The sequence below is a fragment of the Leucoraja erinacea genome, chromosome 30 (assembly GCF_028641065.1).
Source record: "Leucoraja erinacea ecotype New England chromosome 30, Leri_hhj_1, whole genome shotgun sequence".
Lineage (NCBI taxonomy): Eukaryota > Metazoa > Chordata > Chondrichthyes > Rajiformes > Rajidae > Leucoraja > Leucoraja erinaceus.
Window position 1 is genome coordinate 2,918,333 of NC_073406.1, and position 23,759 is coordinate 2,942,091.

Below are 23,759 nucleotides of genomic sequence, written 5' to 3' on the forward strand. Positions count from 1 at the left end.
AGGTACATCATTTTATTCTGAGGCTATGGCCTCTGGTCCTAGACTCCCTCACTAGTGCAAGCATCCTCTCCACATCCACTCTATCCAAGCCTTTCACTATTCGGTAAGTTTCAATGAGGTCATAAACTCCAGCGAGTACAGGCTCAGTGCCTTGGAACACAATTAGTTTTGCAATGATGATTACAGAAACAGTCAAATTAATCTACAGATCCCTGACTTCACATGTTTCAAGTTTCCAATACTGATTAAGATCCATCAGCAATCATAATCATACTTTATTTGCCAAGTATGTTTTGCAATATACGAGGAATTTGATTTGCCATACAATCATACCAATAAAAAGCAACAAAACACACAAAATACATTTTAACATAAACATCCACCACAGTCTCTCCCCCACATTCCTCACTGTGATGGAAGGCGAAAAAAAAGTTCAATCTCTTCCCTTCTTTGTTTTACCGTGGTCGGGGGCCTCGAGCCTTCCGTTGTCGGGACCATCTTGGCGTAGCCGCGGTCGGGCCCTCCACGCCGGGTCGGTCAAGCTCCCGCATTGGGGGGGATCTCAGCTCCCCACGCCGGGCAATTGGACCCCAGGTCATGGCTGGTCGAACCTCCTGCGACTTTGGAGCTTCCCAACATCAGTCTCTACCCGAGACTGCGAGCTCCTCGATGTAGAAATCCGCAGGCTGCGCGGTTGGAGCGTTGATCCCAGGCAAAGGATCGCAGGCTCCGATGGCAAGTCCACGGCCCCGCGGTGGGGCTCCACGTCAGTCTCGCACAAAGCCTCCAGCTCCACGACGTTAGGCTGCAGAGCGATCGGAGATATGATCCGGAAAACAATCGCATCTCCAGCAAGGTAAAAGACTGAAAAAGTGTTTCCCCCGATCCCCTCCCTCACCCCCCCACATAAAACAAACCAGAGAACATTAACATAAACTTTTTAAAACACACTAAAAATAACAAAAAAAGACGAAAAGACAGACAGACCGTTGACGAGCCTGCCATCGCTGCATCAGGTAAAAAGTCCCTAAAATTTCATAGATTCTCCAAGCTTTTCTCCTCTCATTCTTCTAGGTTCCAGTGAATACAACCCCAGTCGACCCATTCTTTCATCATATGTCAGTCCCGCCATCCTGGGAATTAACCTCGTGAACCTATGCTGCACTCCTTCAATAGCAATAATGTTCTTTCTCAAATTAGGAGACCAAAACTGCACAAAATACTTCAGGTGCGGTTTCACCAGGGCCCTGTACAACTGCAGTAGGACATACTTGCTCTTAACCTCAAATCCTCTCACAATGAGGCTAACATGCCATTAGCTGTCTTCACTGCCTGCTGTACCTGCATGACTGATGTACAAGCACACCCAGGTTGTGACTGTTTTTCACAGTCGCTACCTGGGTTGAGGATGCATTTTTCCTCTGAGCCATATCTTCGCCCCCTCCTCACTACCATCTAGATTGGCGCGGCCTTTCCTGCCAGAGACCGGCCAGAGCATCAGCGGCCGTTTTTGTGTACCTTGATTTCCCTTGTTAGCCATGGTTGAGCCTCCTTACCAGTTTTATTGGTAAGGGATGAACAATTTCTGCAGTTCATCCATGCAGTCTTTCAATCTTTGCCATTGCATCTCCACCAGCAACCCTCTAAGTATAATTAGCCAGTCTATCCTTGCCAATTCCCATCTCATACCTTCAAAATCTCCTTTCTTTAAATTCAGGACCCTAGTCTCTGAATTAACTGTGTCACTCTCCATCCTAATGCAGAATTGCACCATATTATGGTCACTGTTTCCCAAGGGGTTTTGCACAACAAGATTGTTAACTAATCCTTCGTCATTACACAATACCCAGTGTAGGTTGGCCTTCCCTCTAGTCGGTTCCTCTACATATTGGTTTAAAAAACTCTCCCGTATAGATTCCAGGAAATCCCCCTCCTCAGCACTGTACCAATTTGGTTGGCTCAATCTATATGTAAATTAAAGTCACCTATGATAACTGCTCCTCCAACCTCTCAAACCCTCTTTCACAAACTTGGGTAGGTCCACATTTTACTTTCCTGTACTCAATATAATCAACCGATCAAACTCAAAGTCTACAACTGGTGACATGTCTTCACCCGTCTAAACCAACATTCCTTTCTGATTAATCTTACCTCATTGTGCAGTATAATGTGGATAAATGTGAGGTTATCCACTTTGGTGGCAAAAACAGGAAAGTAGACTACTATCTGAATGGTGGCCGATTAGGAAAAGGGGAGATGCAACGAGACCTGGGTGTCATGGTACACCAGTCATTGAAAGTAGGCATGCAGGTGCAGCAGGCAGTGAAGAAAGCGAATGATATGTTAGCATTCATAGCAAAAGGATTTGAGTATAGGAGCAGGGAGGTTCTACTGCAGTTGTACAGGGTCTTGGTGAGACCACACCTGGGGTATTGGTCTCCTAATCTGAGGAAGGACATTCTTGCCACAGAGGGAGTGCAGAGAAGGGTCACCAGACTGATTCCTGGGATGTCAGGACTTTCATATGAAGAAAGACTGGATAGACTCGGCTTGTACTCGCTAGAATTTAAAAGATTGAGGGGGGATCTTATAGAAATGTACAAAATTCTTAAGGGGTTGGACAGGCTAGATGCAGGAAGATTATTCCCGATGTTGGGGAAGTCCAGAACAAGGGGCCACAGTTTAAGGATAAGGGGGAAATCTCTGCAACAGAATGTAGTTGAGGCCAGTTCATTGGCTATATTTAAGAGGGAGTTAGATGTGGCCCTTGTGGCTAAAGGGATCAGGGGGTATGGAGAGAAGGCAGGTACAGGATACTGAGTTGGATGATCAGCCATGATCATATTGAATGGCGGCGCAGGCTTGAAGAGCCGAATGGCCTACTCCCGCACCTATTTTCTATGTTTCTAATATCGATACCAGTATAGTCTGTTTTGGTACTGAATGTGCTGACATAAAAATCTATCCCAAAATCATCCGTCAAGTTGTCAAGTTGAGTTTACCGTCCTGTCCCCAAGTATGGTCAGCTACAGTTCAATGGAAATTCCTGCTTGCAGTTGCATCACAAGCACAGAGACTCAGACAGGCGAGAACTAAGTACACATACATTAAACATAACATTTTAAACTAAGGAAGACTGTGTGCAAAACTCAAGACATTAGTGTAAAAATATAATGATTAAAAATAACAAGTCCATGCAACAGGTGACCATAGTTCATAAGTTATATGGGCAGGATTATTCGGCCCATCATGTCAACTCCGCCATTATTTAGCAATTCACACATTTGAAGTATACCAAGATCCCTTTCTCAGCTTATTTCACAATTCACACATTTGAAGTATAAATGAAATGGAACAGTGTGCCAATTTCTACAACTTCATCCACCTCCTCCTACCTTTCTGTCTCAAGGCACAGTACATCTTCCTTACAATTAATATGCTGTACAAAATACTACCTTTTGTTTAGACCCAATTAAAAATTACATTGAGCATACCTCTGTCGCAATTGCCAGCAACCGTTAAGGAGCTGAGTTGCACCTGCCTTATAAGAAGGCTTGCTCTGATAAGCACACCCATGCATTCCGATTGGCAAATGCACATTGATGACTAAAAATCGTCTCTACATCAACACCCATCCTCTCAAACCCTCTTCCTCTTATTTATTTCAAACACGTGTCCTCCCATTCTTCCAATCTCTATGAGCAACAAGCCTTGCCTGTCCAACCTTTCTGTTCCAGACAACCCATCCATTCCAGAATAGCTCTCACAAACCTCTGAAAGAAGGCACAAAGTGCCAGAGTAACTCAGTGGGTCAGGCAACATCTCAGGAAAACATGGATAGGTTATGTTTCAGATTGGCACTCTTCTTCAGACTCTGGAGAAGCACTCCAGCATTTTGTGTCTTTTTTTTGTAAACCTGCATCTGCAGTTTCTCTGAACTTCTTCTAATGCGTTTAAACGCTTCCATAAATAACAAGGCTATTACTGTGCTTAGAATTCCAAATTAGATTTCACCATTACCCTATATAACTGAAACATGAGCCCCACCGCGGGGACGTGGACTTGCCATCGGAGCCGATCCCTTGCCTGAGATCGATGCTCCAACCGTGGCTTGGGAATTTCAACATCGGGTAGAGACCAAGTCGGGAAGCTCCAACGACGCAGAAGGTTCGACTAGCCCTGACCTGGGGTCTGATCACCCGGCGCAGGGGAGCTGAGATTCCCCCGCCGATGCAGGAGCTTGATCTCCCCCGAATGTGGAGGGCCCAAACGCCGCCGGCTAGGAGAGTCAAGATCGCCCCGTCAAGGAGAGGCTCGAGGCCCCCGACTGCGGAAGAACTAAGAAGGGAAGAGATTGAACTTTTTTTTGCCTTCCATCACAGTGAGAAATGTGGAGGAGTCACTGTGGTGGATGTTTATGTTAAAATGTATTTTGTGTGTTTTGTTGCTTTTTAATGGTATGATGGCTGTGTGGCAAATCAAATTCCTCCTATGTTGCAAAACATACTTGGCTAATAAAGTATGATTATAATTAATATTGGACATACTTTAACGTTATACTGTTCAGTGATCGACATCATCATAAAAGACAGGGCATGCATGCATTCTGAAACATGTAAAGGCAAGACGACTATGACACAAATCAGAAGAGGCTTTAGCATAGGCACCATAACCAAACCAATGGCAGATGAGTTTTCTTGTAGAAACTGGCCTGGCTATTAGCAAGGAACAAGACAATTATTTATGCATTGCTAACATAGAGAGGAATATCAAAATTTGCTTCCTTGCTTTAAGGAGATTTATAAAGAATGAAAAAGCTCTGCAGTTTTCTGTTGGGAAATATAACTGGATGACTGGCATTAAAAAATAAAATGGAAAAACATAATAATTGGCATTAAAGATGAAGATCAACATGGGACACCAATTACTCTTAGGTTAATGCAGCAAAAGGATAAAAGTATTTACGATGAGTTAAAGTAGATGAAGGAAGTTAAAATAAGCACCTACACTTGAACAGTGCTAGAAACACCATTATTCTACATGCTTCACAAACATCTGTAATAAACAAACTGTTTATTGCTGTAAAATGAGTTTATAAAGAGAAAAAGGCCACTGTGCAATCTTTAGTTACACAATATTTTAAGAATGATGAGCAGGAGGCAGAGTCCACATCATCGACTACCTCAGAAAAGTCAACAGCAAAATCACCCCAAAATCTCAGTTTTCCATGTATACTATCTGCATCATCCTCATTTAAGACTATAACACGTAAGAGCAGAATTAGGCCATTCTGTCCATTGAGTCTACTTCGCCATTTAATAATGGCTAATCTATTTTTCCCTTTCAGCTCCATTCTCCTGCCTCCCCGTAACCTTTGACGCCTTTCCTAACCAAAAACCTATAAATGTCCACTTTTAAAATACACAATGTCATGGCCTCCGCAGATGTCTATGGCAATTAATTCCACAGATTCACCGCCCTCTGGCTAAAGAAATTCCTCTTCAACACAGAGGCTGTGTCCACTGGTTCAGATTCCGCTAGTTTATTGTCACGTTACCGAGAGACAGTGAAGACTTTTGTTTGTGTGCTATCCTGTCAAAACATGTCATACATGAGTACACTTGGACCATAAACAAGTCAACCAAGTTGAGCAAGGAGAAAATACAATACCGGAGTGCAGAATATCGTGTTACAGCATTATTGCATTACAATTATAGAAAAACTCGTCAGCTCCATTCTAAAGGTAGGTCCTTTTATTCTGAGGGTGTGTCCACTGGTTCTTGACTTTCCCATTACTGGAAACATCCATTCAATGTCCACCCTATCTAGGCTTTTCATTATCCGATAGGTTTCACTGAGGTCACCCCTCAACTTCAGAGAGTACAGACCCAGAGCTCTTCATACGTTATACGTTAACCCATTCATACCACAGGTTCATTCTCGTAAACCTCCTCTGGACCTTCTCCAAAACCAGCACACCCTTCCTCAGAATATTAAACATTGACTCCAAGCAAGAAAAACCCTTTCTATTAAGCAATCCAGCATTATTATTAATAAATGTAAATTTAAATACAACTGAAAAAAAATTATCACTGTATATTTTATTAATTTTGTTCTTGTATTTTATTTTGTGCTTTATTGAATATATCATATTATTACAGGTATTTACACAAAAACATGTTTTCTTACCTCCCAGTGCCTTTGCAAATGCAAACTGATCCCTCTTATAAATAGATTGAATTACAAACGGGTTTCAGGAATGTTTTACTCGTTGGTAGGTAGGAGGTATTCTGTTATTATTTGGTTGGGTCTGAAAATTATTTGAAACACAGTTTATCAAATAATGCATGTGTTTTAAAAAAGACCCAGACAATGAAATCTATAGCAACAAAGACAAGTTACTTTGTACATGACAGATAGTACATGAAGTGAGGGGTGAAAAGACTTCTGATTCTATCTGGATATTTGCACAGGTGGAATAGTCCACCTCTATACAAACTGCAAACATTTGGTAATTGGACAAGGCTGACTTTATTGGTCACAGTGGCACCTAATGGTTGAATACCATATGTATATTGCAGGTAGACAAAAATGCTGGAGAAACTCAGCGGGTGATGCAGCATCTATGGAGCGAAGGAAATAGGCGACGTTTTCCTTCGCTCCATAGATGCTGCCTCATCCGCTGAGCTTCTCCAGCATTTTTGTCTACCTTCGATTTTCCAGCATCTGCAGCTCCTTCTTAAACATATGTATATTGTAATTCATTTGTATTTCCTCCAACAATTTATTAATTTCTGATCAGTTTCAAATTATTCCCAATGTTCTTATAGAATCTTATAGAAACGTACAAAATTCTTAAGGGGTTGGACAGGATAGATGCAGGAAGATTGTTCCCGATGTTGGGGAAGTCCAGAACAAGGGGTCACAGTTTAAGGATAAGGGGGAAATCTTTTAGGACCGAGATGCGAAAAACATTTTTCACACAGAGAGTGGTGAATCTCTGGAATTCTCTGCCGCAGAAGGTAGTTGAGGCCAGTTCATTGGTTATATTTAAGAGGGAGTTAGATGTGGCCCTTGTGGCTAATGGGATCAGGGGGTATGGAGAGAAGGCAGGTACAGGATACCGAGTTGGATGATCAGCCATAATCATATTGAATGGCAGTGCAGGCTTGAAGGGCTGAATGGCCTACTCCTGCACCTATTTTCTATGTTTCTATGTTGCCAGATTGGATCCATGAAACTCGTGTACACAATGATCCCGTCCATCCATGGACTGCAAGGTCATTCTGTCCTAGGTCTCCTCCATTGTCAGAATGAGGCTAACCGCAAATTGGAGGAACAGCATCTCATATTTCGCTTGGGCAGCTTACAGCACAGTGGTATGAATATTGATTTCTCTACTTCTGGTAACCCCGGCATTCCCACTCTCTATCCCTCCCCCACCTAAGTCGCACTAGCTTCTCTTGTTCACCCAACAAACCGCTAACAATGGCCTGTTTCCTTTATCATCTTTACTTTTTTGCATATCTTTCATTTGTTGTTCTTTATCTCTCTATATCATCGCTTATATCTCTCGTTTCCCTTATCCCTAACCAGTCTGAAGAAGGGTCTCGACCCAAAACGTCACCCATTCCTTCTCTCTAGAGATGCTGCCTGTCCTGCTGTTTCTCCAGCTTTTTGTGTCTATCTTTGGTTTAAACCAGCATCTGCAGTTCCTTCCTACCCACAGGTCAATATTGTTGCCTTTTTTCAAAATCAAAACAAAGCTGTTTTAGATTATGTATTATGGTACACTGTTTCTTAATCCAAGGCTGTATAGGGACATTCTTTGGAAAGTGAACCAAAATATCACACACGTTACCATAATGGAATCACATAAAGTAATACATTAAAAAATTATTGTAAGAGATTAATCTTATTCATTGCTATTTTCCTACCTACAGAACTATAATGCATGTCTGCTAAAGATATGAACATTCTAGCTTTTTTTTAAATTCACAAGTCTGTAAGATAAAACTGTTATGTAAAAAAATGCTGCCGTGAGGTCACACACGTGACCCGTCATATTTACCTCAGACCCTAAACAAACATTGTCAGCATAACATAAATATTTCACTTGATAAACTTCGTAAAAAATATGAATCATATATACAGTACAAAATAATTTACCTGTAATGCTCTCAGTATTAGAAGAGATGTATTCCACAATCTTTCAGATTTTTGGTCACACACATGACTAAGAATGGGCCTATAGTAATTGAACTATATATAAATTCTATATTGATTCATTGTAAATTCTGTCCTGATGATCCAATGCTCAGAGCAACTGCTGTCGTCTCAACAGTTCTGGCAATGTTTTGGCATGTCTGTTGAATTATTGGCTTCCTTCAGTTTGAGCATCAGTCAGCGGTTGTTGTACTTCCTCCTGTCTTGAGGAAGGTGTATTTTGCTTGGATGGGTTATTTTATTCTTTCTTCCATTCAGTAGCTCTGCAGGCGATTTCATGTCAGCTCAAGATGTTTTGGTCTGTATTGTGTACAGACCTTCACTGCATCCACTCCCCTGCCCATAAGAGACATTTGCCTCTTTGTAGCTTCATGCCCTTGTGCAAGGTCAATGGCATCTTGGAGGGTCAACTTCTTTAGTTTAGTTTTGTTTATTGCCACGTGTACCGAGGTACAGTGAAAAGCTTTTGTTGAGTGCTAACCAGTCAGCGGAAGGACAATACATGATTACAATCGAACCATCCACAGTGTACATACACGATAAAGGGAATAACATGAATAACGTTTAGTGCAAGGTAAAGCCAATAAAGTCCAATCAAAGATAGACCAAGGGTCTCCAATGAGGTAGAGTAGATAGCAGTTCAGGACTATTCTCTTGTTGTAGGATAGTTCAGTTGCCTGATAACAGCATCCCTTTCGTCCCTTACGATGAGACTTTTGGACGTCTTTGTGGATTGTGCCCCATATGAATTGATCAAGAACAATATCATATACCTCTTGCCTATCTATGAACGTACATTTCAATGCAATGTTCTTCAGCTTTGTGAGGTAGTCATCCACAGATTCATCATTAACCGTAGAAAAGAGTAGTGATGTATGGGAGAGCGGATCTTCGGTTCAAGGTAAAACTTATCTAAGGGAGATTTTGGCTTCCCTCTATCCTCCTCTTGCTTAAATGTTCAGCTGTTGTACAACTATAGACCCTTCACTCCTGTCCAGAGAATCAAGTAGATAGCTTTCGCACTCTCACTAGTATTGTTTAACTCTACAGGTACACAGTAGAGAGCATGCTGACCGGTTGCATCGTGGCTTGGTTTGGCAACTTGAGCGCCCTGGAGAGGAAAAGAGGAAAAGACACCAAAAAGTAGTAAACACTGCCCAGTCCATCATCGGCTCTGACCTCCCAACCATCTATCGCAGTCGCTGCTTCAAAAAGGCTAGCAGTATCATCAAGGACCCACACCATTCTGGCCACACACTCAACTCCCTGCTACCTTCAGGTAGAAGGTACAGAAGCCTGAAGACTGCAACGACCAGGTTCAGGAATAGCTACTTCCCCACAGCTATCAGGCTATTAAACCTGGCTCGGACAAACTCTGAACATTAAAAACCTGTTATTAATAATCTGTTATTTGCACTTTATCAGTTTATTTATTCATGTGTGTATATACCTATATAAAGAGTTGAACAATTCGGGTTATACCTACACACGGATCTGTTCTGTAGTTAATGCCTACTATGTTTTTTTGTGCTGAAGCAAAGCAAGAATTTAATTGTCCTATCAGGGACACATGACAATAAACTCTCTTGAATCACTGTTGAAAAATCAGGTCACATTTCTGTCAAAGTCATTCACTATATCAGTGGCCTCTCAGTCCATTCGTGGCGCTAGAACCGATGTATTTGTGAGTCGTGGAACTTTTTCTCTCCATTGGGACAAATTGTTGGCATGCAGCCAGATAATAAGAAGTGGGTTGTGCACGGTCGGACAGAAGCCAGGACCTATCTTTGATCTTGCTCCTCCTCTAGTATCTTTACCTTGCACCAAAGATCTTAGAGCGCTATAAGATCTTTGCCTTGCACTGCCCCGCCGGGTGTTGACAGATACCTGGGGCTTGGGTTTGGGCCGGAGTTGCTCCGCACACACACGGTTCCCGGCCGGCTGCCGACTAACTAAGGCCGGGCTTCTCCTCATACATCAACATCGCCGCCAGCTGCCGACTAACTGAGGCCGGGGCTTTACCTCATACATTCCCAGCCGGTTGCTGACTAACTGAGGCCGGGGCTGCTGACTAACTGAGGCCGGGGCTTTACCTCATACATTCCCGGCCGGTTGCTGACTAACTTGAGGCCGGGGCTGCTGACTAACTTGAGGCCGGGTCATACATCGCCATCACCGACTGCTGACTAACTGAGGCCGCGGCTTTACCTCATACATTCCCCACCGGTTGCTGACTAACTTGAGGCCGGGAGCTTCTCCTCATACATCGCCATCACCGACTGCTGACTAACTGAGGCGGGAGCTGACTGACTGACGGACGGACGCTCGAGACGCTTCTAGACGTTTCCAGCGCCAGTCCTGCTGCTCAAGATGGCGGCGGCAGCGGTGAGCCTGAGGAGAAGCGGCGTCTCGCTGTTGCTGCCCTGGCGGGCGGCCTGCCTACAGGTGAGAGGCCCCGGCTCTTAACAATGATAAGTTGTTCTCCTTCCAGACGATATTTTTGTGAGGAGGCTGCTGTTTTTTGAGGGGGGGGTTTGCGCGAACGGCGGCCGCTGTCTCGGCCCAAGGGCGGCTCTCTGCCTCCAACTAGCCTGCGTGAAGGTCATGAACACATACACTAATTGCTGGGTAGAGAAAAGTGCTGGTGAAACTCAGTGAATGCAGCAGCATCTATGTGGAGCGAAGGAAATAGGCAACGTTTCGGGACGAAACCCGGAAGGGTTTCGGCCCGAAACGTTACCTATTTCCTATAGTGGAGAGTGTTCAACTCTTTGCATGGAGCGAAGGAAATAGGCAAACGTTTCGGGACGATGTTGGTGAAGTCCAGAACCAGGGGTCACAGTTTAAGGATAAGGGGGAAGTCTTTTAGGACCGAGACGAGAAAAACATTTTCCACACAGAGAGTGGTGAATCTCTGGAATTCTCTGCCACAGAGGGTAGTTGAGGCCAGTTCATTGGCTATATTTAAGAGGGAGTTAGATGTGGCCCTTGTGGCTAAAGGGATCAGAGGGTATGGAGAGAAGGGCAGGTACAGGATACTGAGTTGGATGATGATCAACCATGATCATATTGAATGACGGTGCAGGCTCGAAGAGCCGAATAGCTACTTCCCCACCGGCATCAGGCTATTAAACCTAGCTCGGACAAAACTCTGATTATTAATAACCATTTTCTGTTATTTGTACTTAATCAGTTTATTTATCCATGTGTGTGTACATATTCATATTATGGTATATGGACACACTGATCTGTTTTGTAGTAAATGCCTACTATGTTCTGTCTGCTGAAGCAAAGCAAGAATTTCATTGTCCTATACAGGGACACATGACAATAAACTCACTTGAACTTGAACTATTCCTAAGGCTAAGAGTTTGGCAGAAGTAATGGGTGGCGTTTCAGGTCGGTTCTTCAATCTGGAGAAGGGTCTAGACCCGAAACGTCACCCATTCCTTCTTTTCCAGCATTTTGTGTCTACCTTTGATTTAAGCCAGCATCTGCAGTTCGCTCATGCACGTTCTTTATATCTTCCTTTGCTATCAATTTGATGAGTAAGAATGGACTTGGGGTGAACATAGAACATTTCAGCACAGTGACAGACCCTTCGGCCCACATTGTCCATGCTGAACATGATGCCAAGTTAAAGTAATGTCCTGTGCCTGCATGTGATCCATTCCTTGCATAACTATGTGTTAATCCAGAAGTCTCTGAAATGCCAACGCATGTAGGGGAGAAATAGGTGCGAGTCTAGGCGGGGCACAGGAGGTGCGAGCGGGAGGGGGGGGGGGGTTGTTAGGTTACCCAAAACTGTCGCTGATTTACTCCAGCGCTTTTGTCTTATCTAGCAGACCAGCATCTGCAGTTCCTTGTTTCGAGACTTCAATGGCTTTGATACAGGTTGGTTTGTGAATTAACCGGTGCTTTACATTGCATTGCAGACGACACGCAACGCCCAGACCGCAGCAGCAGCTACACCTGAAGCAACGTCTCTCATGAAGAAATTTGCAATTTACAGATGGAATCCGGATAAACCCGGAGACAAGCCCCGCATGCAAACCTATGAGCTTGACCTCAATTCGTAAGTCATAAAGTTAATTAGCACAAGATTCATATCTGAATGTATTTAAACTTTAGTTGTAGGTTGACACAATGCTGGTGTAACTCAGCGGGTCAGGCAGTATCTCTGGAGAGAAGGATTGTGTGATGTTTCGGGTTGAGACCCTTCTTCAGACTCAACCTTAATTGTGCTCTCTCCCTCTGATATGTTCTGAACATACTGGCTTTACCTTGCACTAAGCATTATTGCCTTATTATGTATCTATACACTGTAAATGGCTCTATTGTAATCGTGTATTGTCTTTCTGTTGACTGGATAGCACGCAACAAAAGCTTTTCACTGTACCTTGATACACGTGACAATAAACTAAACTAAACCGAGATGCTACTTGACTCACTGAGTTACTCCAGCTTTTTGTGTCTATATTTGAGGCATAGAATCTCATTGAAATATATAAATTTTACTAACCTTGCCTCTTCAACAAAAAAAACCCAGTTCGATTCAAAGCATTTTTGTTAATCTGGAATGTATCATCTTTGTGATTAGTTGAGACCAGGCTGCATTTATTAAAGCAACTGAAAAAAAATAAAGATTTACAATGATATCCAAGAGATGTAGAAATTGTGTAGCGAGAGAAAGGTAAACCAGATCATCCACCCTGCAAGGTTTTTTCCCATAAATGAAAAATCTTACCTGTTTGTCTAATCTTAAGGATGAAAATTAACAGCCAATCTGTAGAGGAGAAAAAACACTGGCTTTTCCTATTAACTTCACTTTCATTTACAAAAATAAATTGTAGTACGCATTCAACGTACAATTGTTTACGTACCACTGCTAAAGCAACTTCCTACCACTGATCCAGAAGGAAGTCACTATCTGTGCCTTCCTTATCCCAGTGTCCCACATTTATTTTCATTAAACAAAATGTTATTGGGAAAATAGGAACAACGTTTTCTGAAGATAGACACAAAATACTGGGGTAACTCGGCGGGTCAGGCAGCATCTCTGGAGGAAAAAAAATGAATCTTTGATGTTTCGGGTGACAACCCCTTCTTCAGACTGCAACTCTCCCGCTGTGCTGCCTGCTGTCTGGAGACATGATAGCAAACACAGTGTACAAGTGCATGCGATTACACTTGACAGTTTTAACTGTTGTAACCCTACAGATGTGGTCCAATGGTACTAGATGCTCTTATCAAGATCAAGAATGAGATGGACTCAACACTAACTTTCCGCAGATCTTGCAGGGAGGGTGAGTATGTGGTGTATGTTGGAGAGGGATGTGAGATGAAAGTGTTGTATCTAAATCGTTTTGTACAGTATCATCATTATTTCATGAATTGGGAACTGTGGTCGAAAAATAGAAATTATGTGTTGGTCATTAGCAACCCTAATGCAGAAGCTATTTTGCTAAAACCTTCGCCTAAGTATATCTGTTGAGTGAACAATTTTATTTCCGCGCAGGGAGTATCTCTTAGCTGCCAATGATTTGGAAACACGGGCTTTGTCTCTGAGCGATTCAACAATTACTTCTAAAAATAAAGTCATCCCTGTAATTTCTTCATTATTAAACTGGGGGGGGGGGGGGGGGGGGAGAAATATGATAAACAGATTGTTGCTTGGGGAGAAAGACAAGGAAAAAGTGCCCCGGGGAAAGGCAGATCACTGAAAGTTAGGGTGGGGTTACTGTCTGGGGAGGGACACCACTGCCTGATGCCAGGGTGGTGAATCTGGAATTCATTGTCATATCTCCATGGCGGTGGAGGCCAAGTCAATGGATATTTTTAAGGCAGATAAGTTAGATTCTTGATTAGAATGGGAGTCAGGGGTTATGGGGGAAAAGGCAGGAGAATCGTGTTGAGAGAGAGAGATAGATCAGCCATGATTGATTGAATGACGGAGTAGACTTGATGGGTTGAATGGCCTAATCCTGCTTCCGTCACTTATGACTTTTGGACCATGCAGATTTGACAGTTCCTGTCTCTCAAGTTGAGAGCTGTCCCAAGCTGTGGAAAATTGGAGATACAAGGAACTGCTCATGCTGGTTAACAAAACAAGACACAAAGTGCTGGAGTAACTCAGCAGGTCAGGCAAGCATCTCTGCCGAACAAGGATAGATGACCTTCAGGTCAGGACCCTTCTTCAAATTGGAAAAGTATCTTGACCCGAATTGTCGTCTATCCATGTTCTCCAGAGATGCTACCTGACGCGCTGAGTTACTCCAGAACCTTGTCGGTTTTTTCTTGGGAATTAAAATAGAATTTAGAACAAGTCTGCGTTCAATGCAAACAACAGAGGACGTCTGGGGCATAGAACCTCATCGAAATATTTTAATCACTAACTTGTCTCTGGAAAAAAATAACTAGTTCAATCCCAAAGCATTTTGGTTAATCTGGAAGGTATATTGGTAATTATAGTCAATTGAGATCAGGATGCCCTTTTTTTTAAGCAATTTATACCTGTCGTGGAGGAGAGCAACTAATATACGCCCACCTCCCTGGTTCTTGTAATGAACCTATTCTAATGTTTCCAGTTTCTAAAACGCTTATGGTGATCAAGTATGTTTGTTCAGCATTCATCTCCAAATGGCAAGCTCATCTACATTGCACGGTACAAGCTATAACGTACAAAGCAGACGGCCCTAAAATGTCAAAGGTTATGGGGCGAAGGCAGGAAAATGGGGTTGAGAGGGAAAGATAACTCAACCACGATTGAATGGCGGAGTAAACTTGATGGGCCAAATGGCCTAATTCTGCTCCTAGAACTTATGAACATGGATGAAACCTGGTCTTGTGTTTGATTCATCAGCTTATTTGCATGGTCCTAACTGATGGTAGGCAGCAGAAAAGTGTTATTTTGTTGTTATAAGATCACGCAGTAATTTGTAATTATTTATAAAAGTTAAATTAAAAATCAGTGCTTGATCTTAGATAACAATAGAGCCATTTCAGGGGCAGGTTAGGCTGACTGTTATATGTGGTAGCTTGCATGGAGCTGGGCAGTGCAGATATGTTGAGCTTGTTAATTGGAGCTTCGGTACAGTCGTTCAGAAGGCACGGTCAGTTCAGCAAACATTTCTGTTGTCAGGAATCTGTGGCTCCTGTGCCATGAACATCAATGGGGGAAACACGCTGGCGTGTATCTGCAAAATTGACACCAACCTCGACAAAGTCTCCAAGATCTACCCCCTGCCTCATATGTATGTGGTAAAGGATCTCGTTCCCGTGAGTCTTTTGTTCAGTCTCTACCAATTCCCTCTCCTTGGTTTCTTTCTGTGTTGCTCTCTATTGAAAATTGCCCATATGACATCCTTATTACTATGCCAGCTTAGTCAGTTGTTCTCCCCTGAAGTGTTTTATTAAAACTAAAATTACTTCATGCTTTATGTTTTTGAAAATGAATGTCAGGGGTTATGGGAAGCAGGCAGGCGAATGGGGTTAGGAGGGAGAGATAGATCAGCCATGATTGAATGGTGGAGTAGACTTGATTGGCTGAATGGCCTAATTCTTCTCCTATCACTTAATTCATTGAGTTCCACTTTTCCTCTGGTTTGGTTTTGCTATCTTGAAGCATTCCCCATGATGACCTGTTTAAGAAGGAACTGCAGATGCTGGAAAATCGAAGGTAGACAAAAATGCTGGAGAAACTCGTCGGGTGACGCAGCATCTATGGAGCGAAGGAAAAAGGCGACTTTTCGGGTCGAGACCCTAAGGGTCCTCCCATGATGACCTGGTTACAGGCTCATTCTCATGAAATATGGTGTCATATTTTAATGCTCATTCAGTTTAATTTAGAGATGCAGCACGGAAACAGGCCCTTCGGCCCACCAAATCTGTGCCCACCAGTGATCCCCGCACATTAGCACTATCCTACACACATTGGGGGCAATTTACAAATTTACCGAAGCCGATTAACCTACAAACCTGTACGTCTTTGGAGCGTGGGAGGAAACCGGAGCACCCATAGAGAACCCATGCGGTCATGGGGAGAACGTGCAAACTCCGTACAGACAGCACCTGTAGTCAGGATCAAACCCTGTAAGACAGCAGCTCTGCCTCTGCGCACCATGCCGCATTGTGTTGCACAGCTTGCTCCAATGCTTTCTCCACTTCTGTGGAACAATGCTCCTAGATCCATTTACTTTTTGCTGTCTACATAATACTCTGCTGCTGTATTCAGATTGACTTTGTTCTTCCTCTTTACCTCCAGGACCTCAGCAACTTCTATGCTCAGTACAAGTCAATAAAACCCTACCTGCAGAAGAAGGATGAATCTCAAGCAGGCAAGGACCAGTATCTGCAGTCAATTGAGGACAGAGAAAAACTGGTAAGGCGACAAGAGCATGCATGTAAGCAGCCTACAATCTTTCAGTGGTCAGAATTGGCATATTTATTTCTTCCTCCAGATTTAAGCTTTTATTTTAGTAAACATTCATGTTTTCAGAGAAGAATGCATCTTTGTGCCATATATAAAGAAAGGTGTTCCTGGAGTGAAGTTGAGACATGGTCCCACAAGGCCTATGTGCAGATCTTCTAACAGTGGAGCAGTGGTAGAGTTGCTGCCTTGCAGCGCCGGTGACCCGGGTTTTTTATCCTGACCTGTCTGTACAGAGCTTGTACCTTCTCCCCGTGACCTATGCGGGTTTTCTCTTGGTGCTCTGGTCTCCTCCCACACCCCAAAGACGTACAGCTTTGTAGGTTAATTGGCTTCTGTAAAATTGTAAATTGTCCCCAGTTTGTGTAGGATCGTATTAGTGTGCGGGGATTGTTGGTCGGCACAGACTCGGTGGGCCTGTTTCCGCGCTGTATCTGTAAACTAATCTAAACCAGCAGCAATTTAGCTACTGAGGATGATAAAAACAATCTGATTAAGTAGGCTTTGCATTCCACCTGCCACAGGTCCCATCTGCCAGGCATGTCAGAGTGATACAGTGCAGAAACAGGCCCAACATGTCCCATCTACACTAGTCCCACCTGCCCACGTTTGGTCCTATCCATTTACCTGTATAACTGTTTCTTAAACATTGGGATAGTCTCTGCCTCAACTACCTCCTCTGGCAGCTCGTTCCATACATCCATCACCCTTTGTGTGAAATGTCCTTTGCTACTCCATCAGTGGCAGCGTTACTCCAAGGTATATCTGCACCCTTGTCTTTCTCACTTCTATCAGATAGTATTCAGCATGAACTTGTAGAACAAGGCTGCTATCGCAATGGTGCTGAGGTGTTTAGATTCTGTGACAGTGACTGTGCCACTCTTTTATGTGGATCCAATTTTAGTGAGTGGGACCTTGCCGTGTTGGCTGGGGTATCATTGATATTCATCAGGAGGACAGTGATTAGATAGATATTGGTTGGTCAGTTTTTGATTTATCACTTTTATTATGATCATGATACAACCAAAGAGCTTCCAAGTTCAGTTCAGAGACAGTTTGATGTGTACAGAGTTGAAAACTTAATTATATAAACTATTCATTAATTTAAAAGCAATAGTGTGGATTAAAAAAAATTGTGTATAATCACTATGCTGGTCACACACAAACGTCAACAACATTCTTCATGATACAATATTCTGAAATGCTGGCATTAAAAGATAAAGATATTTTTATATAAGCATTTGGTAGGTTTGCTTATTGATGTGCAAATTTAACAAATGATCATTCCTACTGTTTTAAGATTATTTAACTGGACACTCCGTACTTGTATGAAGCTCGTGTTATACTAACTTTGCGTTAGTTTATTAACAGGGCAGTTTTCAATCTATAAATAAATTGCTGGTGTGGTGCAGTTTACTGCACTTCTAGCATATTGCCATAATATATACATTGCATCCTATTCTTTGAGCTGCACAAAAATCTACCTGCCTGCTTTTTTTTTTGCCTGTGGGAGCATCCTCAGCAAGTTGTGTTTCTTGCAGAATTTTATGTTAGTGAATATATTGTTTGTTGAAAATAAATTAAATCAGCTTGTTCTCTCTGCCAGGATGGTCTATATGAGTGCATCCTCTGTGCCTGCTGTAGTACCAGCTGCCCTAGTTACTGGTGGAATGGAGATAAATACTTGGGTCCTGCCGTGCTGATGCAGGTAAATCTGCTTACTGCTTATTGCATTGATTGATTGATTGCAAAGTACCTCATGGAAACAGGCTCTTTAAGTCCAACAACCATTCATCACTAGTTCACGCTTGTTCCATGTTATCCCACTTTTGATCCACTCCATACACACGAGGGACAATTTATAGAGGCCAATTAACCTAAAAACCCAGGGGAAATTCAAACAGTAACAGGTAGAATCTCCCCACAAACAGCATTCCTGATCAGGTTTGAACCTGGGTGTATATCTACCTCAAGGCAGTGAATGCTCAAAGATTAAAAACCCACCAGGTGAATCAATTTCGCCCTAGCTGAAAGACTACCTCTTCTGCCCCCCCACCTGCCCAGTTCTAGGCCTCGTTCTCACTTTGATAACACCTCACATTTCTAAACCTGTGAGCCAAAAAATCTCCTCAATGTAAGAAAAAACCTCAGTGAAATTATATTGTGCTGACACCCAAATATGCTCCTCTTAGGCTATAGTGAGCTCCAAATGAAGTTTCACAGCATTAGGAGTTTGCTGCTGATGCTGCCCATCTTTTATTGGGGATATATGGCATTTATCCAGTTTAATGTCCTTATCAGCATTTGACGCCGTTCTGTACTGTTAGACATTTAGTCCTTGTTTCCATTTCAGGCATACCGCTGGATGATCGACTCCAGGGATGATTTCACAGAGGAACGCCTGGCTCAGCTACAGGATCCCTTCTCTCTCTATCGCTGTCACACTATAATGAACTGCACACAGGCCTGCCCAAAGGTAGGTGGTTATGCAGCCACAAGCCTGAGTTTTTAACCTACATCACTGCAGACATTCAGAGCGTTATAGAACTAAGGAAGTAGTTTTAACAGAAAGTCATTTCTTTAGTTTTAAAAAAAATGCCAAAAAAGCTAACTACCCATTGCTGGGATGTTACTGAAGTGCAGGAACAACTTAATTGCGTTTTGTGGGAGACGGGCAGATCTAGGTAATGGTAGAGAAAAGAAAGTGGATGAGAAGTCCAGAATTCTCTAGCACTAATGGATGTACATTTGGAGGAGAAAGACAATTAAAATGCAATTAAAATTAATTTCAGGCCTGGAATCAAATTGAGATCTTCAAGAACCAGGGTGATTGGAATGTTAGGTTTTAGGAAATATTTCCATTAACCATGAAATTAGTCAGCAATTTATTTTAAGTCAACTTAAAACCATAGGCAGGAGTCCCAGCAACAATGACTGGGCAATGTTGGAGATAGGTTGAAAAATCTATGTCATTTGCTGACAAGGAACACAACCCATACTGAGATACAATGAATATATTCCTGAAATAATGTGGGCAAGCCTTAAGTCTGTATCCAGCTCCATTTCTGTCCCTGTGAAAGAGCAGTTAGAACACACCTGAAAGAAAACTACAGATTCCATCAAACAGACGTATTCAACAGCTCATGCAGCCTCTATGAATAAAAGCAGTTAATGTTTCAGATTCTGGCCTTGCAGCATGACTAGGCAAGGTTAGAAAACAAACATTTTAATTTGTAGGTAGACAAAAAATGCTGAAGAAACTCCTCGGGTCTCGACCTGAAACATCACCAATTCCTTCTCTCCATAGATGCTGCCTCACCCACTGAGTTTCTCCAGCATTTCTCGTCTCATGGAGGTATAAAAGGACATGAGAACAAAGGGGGAAACAGTACTATAAATTAGATGCACTGAACATGCCCAGTATTTCCAAGTTTTGACATTATGATTAACATAAGCTTGTATATGCCCTCTTTATGTAACTTCATCCTTATGAAGTGAGTATTTTTTTTTTAATTTAATAACTTTCTTTCCCTTTCCTCCAGGGTTTGAATCCAGGTTTAGCAATTGCTGAGATTAAGAAGATGATGGCATCATATAAAGCCAAAGCTTCGGCGGCATAGTAAAAGTATGTGTCTGGATTTGTCTATATGGTGTAATTATTGTAAATTTAGAGTGTCCAATAAAGCATTGGAGTTAAAGCATTAGTTACTGGAACTGGGGGGAGGTTGATGATTTTGAGTAATGTGTTGAAAGATTTTCCTCACATCTGCATTAGATTTAATGAAAACTAGAAGAGTTGAAAGTTTCATGTCTTGAGTTTAACTGCCAATGATTGAAAGTGAAATCCAGAAAGAGTGAAGGGCCTGTCCCACTTACGTGATTTTTTTCGGTGACCTGCCGGCACCCGTCATAGTCGCAGCAGGTCGCTGAAAAATTTCAATACGTTGACAATCCAGCGGCGACCAGAAAAAGGTACGACTCTGGCCGACTACTCACCGCCAAACAGGCGTCACGAGGTGCGACTAGGACGGGTGCTGGCAAGTTGTGTGAGTGGGACAGGCTCTTGAGTGTGTACAGATTTACATGTTAGAGTAAAGGGCCTGTCCCACTGTATGAGGTAATTCAAGAGTTCTCCCCTGATCCAAACTCATGTAATGTACGTAGCGGGTACGTAGGAGCTCGTGGATGTCCGGTACTCGGGGAATCCGGTAAACGCGTGACGTTTTTTTCAACACTGAAAAATGTCCACGAGTAAAAAAATACTCGTGATGAAAAAAAATGGTTACTTTTTACACAAGCTCGAATCAGGGGAGAACTCTTGAATTACCTCGTACAGTGGGGCAGGCCCTTAAGTTGTTCAATGGTAGGGAGGTGAAGGGTGTCAGCAACATTTAGGAGAGATCTTTGTCATTTGTTTTCAGACTTCTCCAATTACAGGTGGAAGGTGCAAGAGTGCGATTGTGAATGACATAGCTGAAGCACAGAAATAAAGTCTTTATATACTGTACAGTCAAACATCTCGTGACATTGCTTTGTAAAAGTAGCACAGTAAAATGTAACAGCACTTGTCCTGAAAACTATACATAATGTCCATTATAAAAATCAATTACAAAGTCTGTTTGTACACTTTAAAAATACTCTACATGCTTAGATTGGTTGAAATGGATGGAGTAGAACGACTGTTCTAAAAAATAAAAATAAAATGCTTGGGCATCTGACACTTCCAATCACTGACTTGCCCTGGCTGAGGTGTGTTGCTCAAGAACTAATTAACACCCGTGAATCCAGGTTTGGTATTATGGATGATTCAATGTTTTAGTTAATGGTCTCTCAAACTGACGATTGTACAAACAACTCCAGCTAATGTAAATGATCAATTATCTGGCATAAATACACTAGTTGTAAGGAAAGAAAGAAATTCAAGTCGCTAACTTAAATCTACTTCTTTAAGGAACTACAATTCTCCACAAACATGATCAGCTTTATGGAAAGGAATGAATAAGTTTCATGATTCATCATGAATCATCTTAAGTCACGAGAAATTTTAAATCAAAATTAAATTAATTATTGCATTTGTTCAACTTTTGATAAATTAAGTAAAATAATATTTCTGCTTTATTTGGACATACAGCAATCGTAAGCACAGCTCGAGGCCATATTCACCACTACCCCTTTTAGAAAAAGCGTGCTGCATTTTGCAAAAATACATCAGACATCTTAATAGACAAAGAACCAAATGCATAAATAAGGGCTAGGTTCAAGCTAAGACATGGTGCTGGATATAATTGGTTTGAACAGACTGGAACAGGAGGGAAAATGTTAAGCATTGTTCCAACTCAATGAAAAGTGCACAAGTAAAGACTTGGGTGAAAACAAATTCAGGTTAGATTGAACGAACCTGCTTCCTTCCATATAATGTAACAAACATAACCATACATAGATAGTACAAGTGCAGCACGAGGGCTCCCAGCACCCATGGAACAGAAAGTGCCAACACAGATCGGCATGTAAGACAAGGAAAAGGAAATAAAGAAAATATATCTTTCAAAACCTTTCGACAAATTGATGAAACATTAAACCTAAAAGTGGCACTTTAAAGTTCACCTAAATTTATATTTGTTCATTGATTGTAGCTTTCCACATCTTGCATGGGCGAGGGTGATAAAAGTGCCCATCTCTCCTTCCTGATCTCTCGCAAAGGCTGCACGCACACACACGCACACACTTTGATCCCAATACCAGACTTCAATTAAAATTCTTTGGAGTATGTAGTGTAAAATAAATAACAATACAAATTACCAGAGGAAACATTGAACCCAGTTTCCCCACAACCAAGAAAGGTTTTGTTCAAAAACAGGACAGTTGATTTCATTGGCAGAAACCCTGCTGGTGAGTTAGCAGCGAGTGCCCTGTCACTTCTTACTCAAAAGGGAACAAGATAATGTTCAATGAACTAATTCTGCTCTGTTTATGACTTTACCAAACATTTGGATTTGGTTTTTTTTGGTGGGGTAAGATTGGTAAAGATTTCCATCCAGGTCCATATTCTTCCTGCATTGTCTGATGCGTGTGTGTGTACTACGTCGTAAGTGCTTGGCGTCCTGGTCAACCTCAGGTGGTATATTTTTGGTTTAAAAATTAAAAAAAAACTGGCCTTTGTCCCCTCGCCCCTTTCCAGGGAATGTGTCATTCCACAATGACGATATTCCTTGATTCGGCATATATAATTTCATTAAGAGGCGGCCACGCTAAATTGTAGCAAAGTTCTTTATCCAGTCTTTTATACAGCTTTTGGGACGATTTCCTCTTGCACAATGGCCTTTTGCAAATGTTTAGAAATCCATTATCTATAGCGATCTGAAAGAGAGGAACGGAGATACAAGTAAAGGCCACAATCCATAATTTGCATTCGTATTCATCTTTGCTTCTAAACTATATTTGATTATTAACTGGCTCCAAAATTATCATTGCAGAGTACAACAGTATGACTTGCATTTATTAATGTTTCCTACCAGGCTTCCTAAAACTAACAAAAGGATTCAACATATTGCCTTCAAACTTAACTCACAATTTCATCCACAGTTGCCCTAAAAACTAATTACCTCCACTTGGTTTTAGTCAACATAAAAAACAATGCACATCAAAAAAACTTTTCCAGAGTATAGACATTGGGAGGTCATGTTGCAGTCATACAAGACGTTGGTGTGGCTGCATTTAGAGTTTTGTGTTCTGTTCTGGGCACCATGTTATAGGAAAGATGTTGTCAAGATGGAAAGAATGCTGAGAAGAATTACAAGAATGTTGCCAGGACTTGAGGGTCTGTTATAGGGAGAGGTTGAGCAGGTTAGGACTCTATTCCCTGGAGTGCAGGAGGATGAGGGGGTGATCTTATAGAGGTGTATAAACTGAGGAACAAATTGAGTAGATGCATGGAGTCTCTTGCCCAGAGAAGGGGAATCAAGAAACAGAGGGCATAGGCTTAAGGTGAAGGGAGAAAGATTTAATAGGAATCTCAGGGGTAACTTTTTCACACAAAGGGTGGTGGGTGTATGGAGTGAGCTGTCGGAGGAGGTAGTTGAGGCAGGGACTATCGCAACGTTTAAGA

General features: G+C 42.1%; 3 protein-coding genes and 1 long non-coding RNA gene across 5 annotated transcripts in view; 2 read left to right on the forward strand and 2 right to left on the reverse strand.

Moving 5' to 3' along the window:
* LOC129711479 (protein-arginine deiminase type-2-like) overlaps positions 1 to 8,392 on the reverse strand; it is a 28,176-nt gene extending 19,784 nt beyond the window's left edge. The window contains exons 1-2 of the mRNA XM_055659113.1: positions 8,170 to 8,392; positions 6,190 to 6,310 (exon numbers count right to left, since the gene is read on the reverse strand). The gene's annotated coding sequence lies outside the window, so the exon portion shown is untranslated. The remainder of the gene's footprint in view (positions 1 to 6,189; positions 6,311 to 8,169) is intronic.
* Positions 3,499 to 9,413, forward strand: LOC129711482 (uncharacterized). The gene is made up of 3 exons (XR_008725853.1): positions 3,499 to 5,743; positions 7,226 to 7,379; positions 9,277 to 9,413. It is a non-coding gene; the product is annotated as an uncharacterized LOC129711482 (long non-coding RNA).
* A 993-nt stretch (positions 9,414 to 10,406) lies between these two features.
* Positions 10,407 to 21,169, forward strand: sdhb (succinate dehydrogenase complex, subunit B, iron sulfur (Ip)). Of its 2 annotated transcripts, XM_055659115.1 has the most exons (9): positions 10,407 to 10,671; positions 12,162 to 12,301; positions 13,447 to 13,532; positions 15,368 to 15,504; positions 16,490 to 16,606; positions 18,261 to 18,362; positions 19,008 to 19,130; positions 20,197 to 20,279; positions 21,076 to 21,169. In XM_055659115.1, the coding sequence occupies exons 1-8, from the start codon at positions 10,597 to 10,599 to the stop codon at positions 20,272 to 20,274; spliced, it is 858 nt and encodes a 285-aa protein (XP_055515090.1). In that variant the 5' UTR covers positions 10,407 to 10,596; the 3' UTR covers positions 20,275 to 20,279; positions 21,076 to 21,169. The 2 variants fall into 2 exon arrangements, with proteins under 2 accessions (XP_055515090.1, XP_055515089.1); XM_055659114.1 differs by lacking the exon at positions 21,076 to 21,169 and having other exon boundaries at positions 20,197 to 20,355.
* Positions 21,134 to 23,759, reverse strand: part of atp13a2 (ATPase cation transporting 13A2) — a 53,812-nt gene continuing 51,186 nt past the window's right edge. The window contains 1 exon segment of the mRNA XM_055659112.1: positions 21,134 to 23,011. Within this exon segment, the coding sequence (XP_055515087.1) occupies positions 22,841 to 23,011 (171 nt within the window). The 3' untranslated portion in view covers positions 21,134 to 22,840.